Consider the following 12,060-nt stretch of genomic DNA (forward strand, 5'->3'; position numbering starts at 1 on the left):
CAGTGCAATTGCTGCAGCAGTCGCAGGCTTTTAAAGATGGGACCTTTTCCACCGTTGCTTTTTACTTTTCCTTGCCCTCTGTCATAGATTATTGGTCGTGAAATCAGTTGCATCTTTTTGTTGCAGACTGCATCAGTGGTGAACACATCTGTGAGATCTACAGTAGTTAGACTGAGAGTGACCCCTGGTGGTCGACTAACTCTATTTACCTTCACGTGGTCTATGCAAAACATTGATATAAGGCTTTGTAAGACTGGCAATGAGGCGTTTAAAGTAAATGCCATTGTTCATAATTGTCAATAATGTCCCCATTCCTCAGTCCTCTGCCATCATTTTTATAATATAATCTTTATTGGCATTATACTGTATTTTAACTATTTCTGAGCTGTCTAAATTGTATGTGATTCCCTGAAAATGGATGCAAAAGGTGATAACCCCCCCCCACACACACACACACATGCACACACACACACACATATAAACAAACAAAAGAGGAGTGTTACACACAGAGACTCTCACCCCCTTTACTAGGCCTGTTCAAGGAGGAACAGCGTCATGACCTTGGGCTAGATGACGCACCCAGCACACAGGGGGCCTTCCGCCGGAGTATCCTGTGCTGGCATGCTGACGATAATGACCGTCCTCACGGCTCTGACTGACAGACTGGGTTCAAGAAAGGGGTTGAGACCCCTTAGACTAGTCTTCCTTACAGGTGTTAGTCACCAAGTGTTTGCTGGTCAAGTTCAAATGTCTTTTGCCGAAAAAAAAAAAGAGCAAAAGACAACCCCTACTAAACTATCCACTGAAAACAATGTTATTTATCCAACTAAGAAAGGAAACACAACTCAGTATAATGTAAGATATCAGCTGATTTAATCATCTGTGGTAAGAAAATAGATGGCTAATGTAAAAAGTGGTTGTAAAACACAGCTTAAGGGCACAATTTTTATATGGGTACAAAATCACATGGACATTAGTAGGTGATAACAGTAAATAAATATGCATCAAAACACATCGGCAAACAAAAAAAGCTGGTAATCAGATTACAGTGTGTAAGAGTCAGTGACTGAAACATATTTGAACTCCAGTAGATTATCGTCAGTGTGTAGTTACGTACAGTAAGAAGTAAGTTGAAAATACATACAGCCTTAAGTAGCCCATAGAACAGACCTTAATGAGAAATGTCTCTACATTTTACTGCCTATAGAAAAAATTATATAAAATCAATTAGTTGAACAACATGGAAATGGAAAGTTATATTTGAAATACAAAACAACCATAAATTAAAAAGAAGAAAAAACAAATCACATAATAGCTGTGATTTTAGTGCCATCCATTGGCAGCCAAATAAATTACACAAAAGGAGACAGCAAGACAAAAAAAAAAAATCAGTGTACATCAGTTTATGGTAGCAAAACCTGCAGTATTTACAAGCAGCTTAGTAAAAATATGTTTTTCTTAATATACAAATATTGTCACTATCGCTACAATAGATTAAAACCCTGAATCACATTTTATTTTACAATGATCCATTGTACTAACTGTATGATCTCTATACAGTGCACTTTAGGCCTTACAAAGAGATAGATAGGAATAACATAAATAAGACATGAAAAGACAATTATCTGGCGTTAAGCCTATTGCTGAGAGTTCCTGAGTTAGTCCAAGCACCCAGTGACTGAAAGAAATCACTCTTAATGTGTGCGATATTTAAAACCTAGCAGTGCAGAAGTGCCCTGATCTTATGATATCATTCAATGGCAATGCAGATTTCGAGAAATCAAACCCTTTTCCCTCCTTTTACCCTTTCTACAGTTAACTTCAGCGGCATCTGGAATGATGTGGAACAATTATACGTCATCAGAAAGTAAAAAGGAAACATCAGTATCAGTTGTGCGAGGAATAATTTTCAGCTATATAATTACAAAAGTTCTTCTTCTGGCCTAACTTAGAAAATAACTCAGTGACTCAACAAGGCTGGCTCAGTTCAAGGAGGGTATAATGCTCTAACTCCCACCTCCGCTACTTGATGGTCTAACCCTTCACGGCCCCCCACGGCTGCAGAGCGGCCTGTGGCAGAATGAACTGCGGAGACGGCTGGGGCATGATGTAGTAGCCAAATACCTGCTGAGGGGGAGGCGGGGGTGGAGGCGCACACACTGTGGTGAGAAACACCGGGCCGCTCTTCTTGTACTGAGGCCAAACCGGCGCAGGGTGGTAAAAGTACTGGAGGCTGGCGGGGACCTGGACACAGAGAAATACTGGAAGTAAGCAGGGATGGTGGAGACTTTCCAGGACAAGTGTTTAATACTGGGAGGAATCAGTGGTGCTTTCTTCCTAGAACATAGGGAATGTTTTGTCAACATATCTGTAATAATTAGCTATGGACTAAATTATTAATTTTATATTATTTATTCTGATGCACAGGGGGCCCGTTTCAAAAGTAGGTATACATTTGTATATGAATTATTAATACTCACTGTATTATTCAACATTTTCCTGTTTCCAGGTTCACTTTAGGTCATGGCTAGAAATTTCACAACTGAGCTGAGGAAAATGACTAAAAATATACAGCTTTGTTCTTCATTATTATTAAAAATTGTCTACCTACTTTTGAACCACCAGGTGTAACGGACAAATATTATACTTCACTTGTACATCACTGCTGTCATTGTGAGATAGGAACAGATGGTCCTATAAAAACACGTACCAAATTTCTGGCGAATTTGGGCTTATTTAGCGCATCTCCGTGCCGCTTCCACACTTTTTCACGAATCCTGGGCACCATTGCGATCACATATGCGTCTCCTTCTGCCGTTTCCTTCTTGCCCTCCTTTTCTTTTTCTTGCTCTCCCTCCGTCTCGCCGTCCTTCGCCTCCTCCTCGGTGTCGCTCGACGCAGCAGAGCCGCAGTCAGAAGAGCTAGCCGAGTGGTAATCTGATGTGTCTAGGTTTACTGAATCATCTTGTTCTCCCTTCACCCCCTCCTCATCCTCTTCTTCCTCTCCCTCTTTGAAGCGAGCAACTGTGAAGGGCCTGCAGCTCTCTCCGGATCTGCGGAGAGGGATTAGAATATTTTCTGTTCATTTAAACCGCACGCGTAACATAAAACTGTCACCCATATTTCCACTTTGTACTTCCCCCGCTCTGCTATTCATCATCTCGCAGAATGCATCATGACGACAGCTCACCCACACTTCTGGGCAAGACTGAGCGGCTGTTGTTCTAGCACGTCTGTCTGTGTTGTTCGTGTGACTGAGAGTGACTCACCTTGCGCACACCTCCAGTGGGTCGATCCACAGTGTGATCTCACGCGGGAGGCCCAGCTCCCTCTGCGTGAGCTCGCTCTCCTCGCATGCCTTCAGTACCACTTCATCACATGTTATTCCATTATTTATGCTGATACATCTGAGGAGCATAACATGTTTAAGGTCAAATGCATTGTTTTCTCATCTGGATCTGCAGAGCTCTTCTTCTGTCTCGTCATATAATAAACTAATCTAAGCTGATTCTCATCATAGTGGTTACATGGCTATAAACTGGCATTGTTTTAATGCGTGTGGTAATCAAAGAACAGCATTAGGAACCTTATTCCTTCACTTAAACGGATAGGGATAAAATTCCATTATTTACCTGAATGCCTGCCCTTTGCTGGGGCAGTCAGGGTACCAATGGTCATCGTATTTGTCGCACAGAAGTTGCTGCAGCTTTTCAGCAAACAGATCTGCTTTGGCTTCGTCCAACTTTCCACGCTCCAGAGCTAAGCGTTTGAGGAAGTTGACTCCAGCATTCACCTCTCTTTTCATGGTGTCTGTGGAAGCAGGTGACATCATTTTTAAAAAAAAAAGGCAAATAGGAGGTCACCGACTAATTTATTGTGCTGTTTTAGTGTTTGTGTTTACGTGTGTGGTTCTGTAATCACAGGCTACTGTCTGCTCTCAGCTATAATAACTGCGCTCTCCCATGTTTTCAAAGTGTGAACCTATAAGAGCGGTGTGATTTCAGTCTTTAACAGACAGCGACTTCCTGTCAACGTGATGTAGGGGAGCAGGAACTTCAGCCGCACCGATAACAGCACTTCCCTGTGCTGCTGGCCCTGAGTCTTCTATTTTTATTACCTTCAGGGGAGCTGTGTGTTCAGTGTGTGAATGTTAGCTTTGGCCAATTTTCAACTATGGATATGGCTTTCTGTTGACAAAAGGCCATAATTTGTATACAGGCAAACAAGATGCAAACCAGCTCTGCCGTGTTGATATATAAAGTATTTAGACATGCAAATCCTGCAAGCTCCTACAGTCAGATGGGGTTTATCTTCTGATAGAGTGTCTGTTTGTGTTGAACTGTGCCAATGTCAGCCTGACCCTACAGGAGAGTATGTTCAGTGCGGGCCAAGGCAATTCAAATTTAGCAGACACAGCAGAAGAGTTGCTGGGTAACACGCTGCACGCTATCATGGAAGTCGTGTAGATGACCCTAATGAAAGCCGTGCCTCGGACTTCCCTGTTTTTCTGAGGTGTGAGAGTCATTTGTTATTGTGGCTTGGGCTTCACTTAGAGGCTGGACAGAGAACGTTAAACATGTCACGGGTGCTTCAGCTTGTGTAATGTGTTGTGGGAGAAAATTATTATTTGCCCTGGAAGACACAGCCACAGGCTGCCTCTTAAAAGCAGTGATGAGCTGGTGGCCCAACATGTGAAGTGTAGCAGTAACTTTACAGTAGTTCTGAACCTAACAAATATGTTTTGCCATAACATGAAATGTTAGAGTGTCTGCGTCTTAACAGGCTTATGTTTTGATTTCAAAACAATAGCTTTAATATGCCAATGAATCATTAGTCCTCAAGGTGAAAACAGTGTCAAATTGCAGTGATGCACAGTCCCTTTTCTCATGTTTGTACTCTGCTTCCTCAGACACTGAAATGAGATACTTTGAATGTATTTTCATTAGAACAGACTCTACTATAAATCCTTGAACACGCTGCCCTGCAGGATGTTATTTTGTCTGACACACAGACACACCCACAGGTTTTTCAGGTAGGATTTCCTGTCTCAGATTTCTGGAATAACGAACAGGTTGCCCTTCCTCCTCACCCCATGTAAAGGAGGAATGTAAAACAGACAGGACAGTGACTTGAAGTTTTTCCAAAGCATTTTGGGTTTCTCTACACAAAACATCTGAGCTCCAGAAGTTATGCTGCGGAGGATTCCCATGGCTCAGAGGGGATGTCAGTAGACTAATGAGTTTGTGAGAAAGACCCATAGTCCCATCCAAATGCTTTTTTACCTAACTTTATTGTTTATTGTCTTCCAATAGAATCACATTGTGATGAAATAATGATATTGAGTTATCATGATACACAATTCCGTTGTCTAAATTAATGATAGCAAAGCAAATACTAATTAAAATCTTTCAAAAATGACATCTGAAACAAATTAGGGAATATTGTTTGAAAATTCGTTTTATTTTACGTTCCATTTTCAGTACGATGAACTAAATTTGATTATTTGACGTGATTTTGCATGTTAGCAGATAACGTTATACATCCATATCAATAACTTCTTCTGATTAACTTGACATTGATTTTGTCCATATCACCCAGCCCTAAGTGAGAACATTTAGCATCCCACATATCAGTACTGATGCAGCAGTGTATTCTGTTTTACAGTTGATTTGAAGAAGAGCCGAGATAACAGTCCTGTTTTTGATTGACCTACATCATACCCGTTAATCGTAACTGTTCCTAGATACCAGCGGAAGTAATTAAAATAAATTCACACAATTGATAATATTTGTTTTCTCTGATCACTTCACCTGCCTGTCATTGATCTGATCTAATCAGGGGGTCATTGCTGTCCTAAAAAGCTTCCTGCAATGACAAGAGCTGGCTTTTGAATCTGAAGAGACTTTGCCTACCATGTTTACTTTCCTTCTGTTTACTGCACACAATGACCTACTGCCACTATCACCAACTGTGTTGATACTGCTTTGATTTATATGTGAAGACAACAACTTGACCTGTTTACTGACTGAGAGCCCCCACTTTCTATGGAGCACCATTTTTTTAACAATTCAATGATTACTTAACAGTCTTCAGTCAGCTTGGATATTGTGGAGTAGCAAAGTTACGCTTTGCAAGTGTTATAAGAGGGAAGACAGGCTGGCTCCTTTCATTTGTATAAGTCAATAGTTATAATCACTGAACAGGTGACTATTTGTTGATGTGGCTCTTAAATTTAGGTTTTGGCTACCATAACTTTTTATATCTGCCCAAACCAGGCCTCAAAACGAGTCACATGTTAGAATATGTCATAAAGGCCTGAACAGGAATTTGGAAATGTGAGTGACTGGGTTTGAGGTGAAACATTTAGGGGCTTTTGTTGGCTTTTTCGGGGTTTCGTCGATATTCACGTGGAGTACAGCGAAACTAGAGACGGATAAACTTGTTTTCGTGTCTGCATACACTAACAAAGGAGACACAAGGTGCGAGAGGCGAACTTAGGCTACTCTAGTGCCTAGAGCTATTCCCAAGCAGGCAACACGTGTTGTGTGTGTGTGTGTGTGTGTGTGTGTGTGTGTGTGTGTGTGTGTGTGTGTGTGTGTGTGTGGCTGGTCACGCACATTATTGATACACTTTAAATGATAAGAAAAAGATGAATGGCAGGAAAGGGAACCGACAGCCTATATTCTTATATGCTGTGATGGGAAATGGGCCTATATGTAACTGGCTGGAAATAACAACGCACTTGGGGTTTCTCAGTGCGGAAACCCCCCAGTGGAAATTCAGAAAGTTGGTAGTAGACTAGTAATTTCGGCACAGATATACTTTTGAGTTATATCAACTGAATAGGCTACTTTATTGTATAGAGTATTGTCTATAGTACATAAAAAAGGGAAAATAAATTTCCTTCTAGTTCAATCACTAGCCACGGTAATGCAGTCTCTAATAGTCATAATTACAAAAAGTTAAGGCAAATAAGCCAGTGCCTTACTTTAATGAAGTAAAACTGAAAATAAAACTGCCGTTGTGACAATATAACAACTGGGCAGCAACTAATCAACCAATCACATGCTTTGGGATACCATTCCAACAAAATAAATATTCCAATTAAAGAAAAAAAATAACATCAGACTGCTTTAAAATGGTACTTACGTTACAAGGTGCCCAGGCTTTGTGAATATCCAGCAATGTGACGGTCGACCCGGTTGTTTTCTCTTATCGTGGCTGGCTGTGCTGGTGTGGTGTGCGGAGTTATTATGGTCAGCACATGTTGCTTCCTTGTTCTCAGTTCTTGGTCTCGGCAGTCCACGTTCCCGACTGCTGCAACAGAAACGTAACATTACCGTCAGCGTGACTCACTTCCTTTACTCAGCGCGGTGAGCAATAGCTGACTCCCCTTTCACAACTGTCACACCCAGGGCCAAATATGGACAGCCGAGGTAAACAGCTGAACTAGGGATTTTTACTTTGTTACAACTCGGGTTGTTCGTCCCTGAAGGAAAAAAATCTCCATAATATTCCTCTGATTGTTATGTCTTAACCGTGGTATAGCCTAGTGAGATTTGAGTGTCCTTGTCATACTTCATGGTGTTTTTATCCCTTATGGTGTCATTATAATATTCTTGCTATCCTAAAGACAGTTGAAGTGCGTCCGTGGCACTCACTAGTGAGATTATATTATCGCTTTATGATAGTTTTATCTCCTGGTATCACAATAGCAGTTGAGGTTTTCATGGGAGTTTTTTCCTTGTTCTCTTCTTGGGTCCAGATTTGGGGGTGTTGTCTTTTCTTTCTTTCATTTTTTTTTAAATTAAAATGTGGGTGTGTGAAGCCCTTTGAGACTGTAACCGTGACTAAGGGCTAAACAAATACATATGACTTGACAAATAGTTCTGCTGATAGTTATGTGATATTTGTTGGGCTAACGATTTTCATCATCTGTTAACTTAAGGATTTCCTTTTTCAATTAATCAACTAATCATTTAGTCACAAATAATGACACATAATAATGACAGATGCCTACCAGAGCCCAAAGTGATGTCTTAAAGTTTCTAACTTAGTCTGACCAGCAGCCAGAAAAACCCCAAAGTATTAATTTTATGATATGAAACAGAGAAAAGCAAGCAAATGTTTGTGAAGCTGTAACCAGCAAATGTTAGGTTGTATTTGACAAATGACTAAAACCTTAATCGATTATCAAAATTTGAATCAATTAATTTTCTGTCGATCGACTAATCAATTAATCAACTTCGTTTCAGCACTACATATATTTATAATTATCTTCTAAACTGTATTTTGGGATTAGTGTAGTTCTTTTTGTAAGCAGTTGGCTAATACCATGTAAATTGTCTTTTTCTATGCACACATCTGCAATGAACTGTCCTATAAATTCCTATTTAAAGCACACAGTGCTCTTTTGACTGCAGAGCAGCAGCAATAATGAGCTGTGAGTCAATATGTTTAAAATCAATACAACACCATAAATGCCACCAGTTCGCAGCAACACAGACTGAAGGACTGCAGCCTCAAATCACTGTGTACAGGCCTTATCAATAGCAATTAGCAGCATGGGGGCGGCTGTATGGTATTACATGGAGAGCAACTCAATTTATTGTTTTCACTCCGTATCGCCTTCCCTTTGTCAGCACTGGTGTGTGTGTGTGTGTGTGTGTGTGTGTGTGTGCACGCCAGAGAGAGAGTGAGTGAGTGAGAGAGAGAGAGTGAGTGAGAGAGAGAGAGAGAGAGAGAGAGAGATGATTAACAATTCAAAAACACTGCATTGTGTGAAATCCTTCAGGATTGCCCAAAATATTATTATTAGTAGTAGCATTAGTGTTAGTATTAGTATTCATTCAGTGTTTGATTTATCTTTGAATGTTCTTATTGTAATAATAGAAAGAATAAGAATAATGTTATTATCATTATTATTATTATTATTATTATTATTGTGTAATAATTATGTTCCAAAATTGCTATCATGGGTCTTGCCAGATCACATTGATAGAAGTGTTGCATTTCACTCCACATAAGAGACTGTTTCTCTTTGTGGCCACTAGAGAGCAGGCTGGTTTCTTCTCTCTCTCAATTCAAATTCAGTTAAAAAAAATTGGCATGTTTCTAAAGCACATTGTAATAAAATACTAAAGAGAAACATAATAGAATTAGTAAGAGTGCCTGGAGACTATGGCCTAAGACTGGATCCTAATTCTAGGATTTTTTTTTCTATTTGTGTAATTGAGTTAGTATTTAATACTTCATGAACAAGTCATTAGCTGATTATTGGTTCTTAGCTTGTCACTAGAGGAAACATATTTGGCTTGAAGTAAAAGTATTTTTTTGTTTTCAAATTCTTATTTCTTTCTCACTTTTCTTTCGTTACCCATCCCACTCTTGTGCCCCCTTTCTTCTTTCTTTCTTTCTTTCTTTCTTTCTCTCTCCCGTCAGTTCTTCTGGACCGAGGTAATGTCGGTGCAGACAGGTAGAGGACAGTGTGTCAGATATCAGTCTAGATTCTTCTTCCCTCTGTCTCTCACCCCCCTCTGCTGGATCATAGTCCCTGCCCTAGATGCCAACTCAAGAGTAAATGATTGCAGTGTGTGTGTGTGTGTGTGAGAGAGAGAGAGAGAGAGAGAGGTGAGAGCGAGCAAGCGAGAGAAAGAGAGAGAGGCCTCATGACATGAGGCAATTAGAGAGAGGGAGAAAGTGTTGGAAAGTCTGATATTGATTAACATTATTTTGAAAACCGCTGAAAATTAAATTGCCTTTCTTTCTTTCTTTCTTTCTTTCTTTCTTTCTTTCTCTCTCTCTTGCTCATCTTGACCTCCTTCCCACTCCATTTTCTTGGACTAAACCTCTGCAGGCCATTCCAGTAGTTGACTGTAAGACTGATTGCATTTTTCTTTTACACTGCCTTTAAACAAGCAATTAATTTGCTCACTGAGTTATGGGTTGTTTGGCTTCTTTCTCCAATTAAGCCTGATGTAGCGTTTAAGACCTAAGACTGGTCTGGCTTCTGCAGAACTTTCTCCATCTGAAAACTATTGATTTCCACTGTCAGTATGTCGTTTGTGTGCTCCTCAAGCAGCGCAAGGATATCTGAGTGCGAAACACACAGGGACACTTCATACACACATGCACCGCTTGTAGATATTTCTCATAAGTGTCACGACTTTGTAGATAAGTATCGGGAACGAAATCACTTGACCTCGAAATGTGATTGTTCTTTTTCAGGAACGGCTACTCCCTGAATGTGTCTGGTGGTATCAATGATGCCCACACGCATACACCACATGCACCCCGCTTCGCCTTTAAAAACATATTGATTTCTCCCTTTCGCAGGGAGCTTAATGCGATCGATCGGCCAGGCCCTTTCAAGATCAGCGCCAGTATAAGCATCTCTTCCCCTAACACACATGCTGCCTCTTTCCCCTCAGGTAATGATTGTCCTTGGGCAGGGGAATAGTTTGTCAGCATTAGGAGCGGAGCGTTTCTCGTGGAATTCTCTCTCTCTTTCTCTCTCTCTCTCTCTCTCTCTCTCTCTCTCTCTCTCTCCCTCCAGTAATGTGGTTAAGTATGGAATGTATATTTGCCGCTTTAACAAAGGTAAGAGTGAATGCTGCACACACCTCCTTTGACCTTTATTTTCCCCCCCTCCCCCGCCTTCCTCAGCTCCCCACTCCACCTCTCAGTGGGTCGATACCTATTTGTATTTGCAATGCATTAGACCAGTGCCGCCTTTTTAGATTTAAAAAGTTGGCTTTACTCAGTGTGGTGCTTTGCGGTCAGATCACACCAACAAGATAGATAGGTTTTTTAGAAACGTGAAGTGACAATTTTTGACACTTTTTCTAACCTTTTACAACCTTTTTCCAATATTTCCTTATTAAGATCAGTTAGATTTCATTCATCCTAACTGACAACCAGAAATAAGGACCTATATTGCATGAAATTAAATTACATTAAAGAAATTATAATAGTGCAAGGTGTAGAAGGCCCCCAATCCCCACCCCTAAAAACTAAGAACATCATTTTGAAATTACTCCCTTTTTGATTGGAATTGTTACTGTGCAGTGTTTTTGAAAAAACAGTCAAACCTTCCCGTTCGGCAAACATTCGGCTACAGGTGGGTTAGGTTGCAGTGCAAATTGATGTCGACATTTTCTCCCCACTCGCTTTAGGACTGTTTTCTCAATAGAAATCATAAATCAACAAGAAATCCTCAGTAATTTCTCAGTAGATTTAATTTTGGTTTCTGACATTTTAATTGCCTATAGTTCAGTCCCTCTCCTTGGTTCATACGGTTGCAGTATAAACACCGCTCACATAATAGCTCTGCTCATAGTACAAGTGGAAAAAGAATAGACAAAGCAGTGAAGTAAAGTAAATGTAGCCTACAATAGCCTTTAACTGATCCCCTGCTTGTCCCAAACTTGTGTCTCTGTCTTCTATTTGGAAAGCTTGCAAAGTGCGTTTCCTTGCATTTCAAAATAAATTTCATTAAGCTATATTTTATCTTTAGTGTAACTTTATAAAGATGCAACCATTAATGCTTATTACTTCATATTAATTTTCAAACACAAGAATGCTCTTTTTTTTCTCATTGTTTTTATCTTTTATGGTGTTTTTTTTAAAGCCCACTGCTCCTATATTTTTCATTGTTTTGTTTGAACTTCATGCTAAAATTCCTTGTAGCGTGACCTCCCATAACAGAGTAAATATTAGACTTTTGAGTTTGATGTAAGACATGTTTATGCAAACTAGAGCCTATAATACTGCATAAATATTGGAGGACAGTGTGTGTAATGTAGAGCAATTAAAACGTATGCAATTATGTGCTCAGAGATAGTGGAGTGGTTAAGTTCCTCGTCTCTGGAAGCGCACATACTGTTTCCCCCGCTGGCCTTCGATTGAAACCTGCCTGCTTTCTCTCCTTTAACTCCCCTGCTCTTTCTCTCTCTTTCTCTCTCTACTCTCCCACTGTCTCAATGAAACAATTAACACAGTTAAGGTGAGTGGACCGCCCACTCTCCTCCTTTGAGAAAAAAAAAAAAAAAAGCAGCTGGT

The 12,060-nt window shown here is 40.2% G+C and overlaps 1 protein-coding gene across 1 annotated transcript; it reads right to left on the reverse strand.

Moving 5' to 3' along the window:
* Positions 1 to 854: 854 nt before the first annotated feature.
* On the reverse strand, positions 855 to 7,307 carry LOC139933048 (uncharacterized). Its single transcript, XM_071927043.2, has 5 exons — positions 7,150 to 7,307; positions 3,633 to 3,810; positions 3,270 to 3,407; positions 2,711 to 3,053; positions 855 to 2,244 (listed from the first exon to the last, which is right to left on the reverse strand). The coding sequence occupies exons 2-5, from the start codon at positions 3,803 to 3,805 to the stop codon at positions 2,035 to 2,037; spliced, it is 864 nt and encodes a 287-aa protein (XP_071783144.1). The 5' UTR covers positions 3,806 to 3,810; positions 7,150 to 7,307; the 3' UTR covers positions 855 to 2,034.
* Positions 7,308 to 12,060: the final 4,753 nt, after the last annotated feature.

This window comes from Centroberyx gerrardi, chromosome 12 (genome assembly GCF_048128805.1).
Source record: "Centroberyx gerrardi isolate f3 chromosome 12, fCenGer3.hap1.cur.20231027, whole genome shotgun sequence".
In the NCBI taxonomy this organism is placed as follows: domain Eukaryota; kingdom Metazoa; phylum Chordata; class Actinopteri; order Beryciformes; family Berycidae; genus Centroberyx; species Centroberyx gerrardi.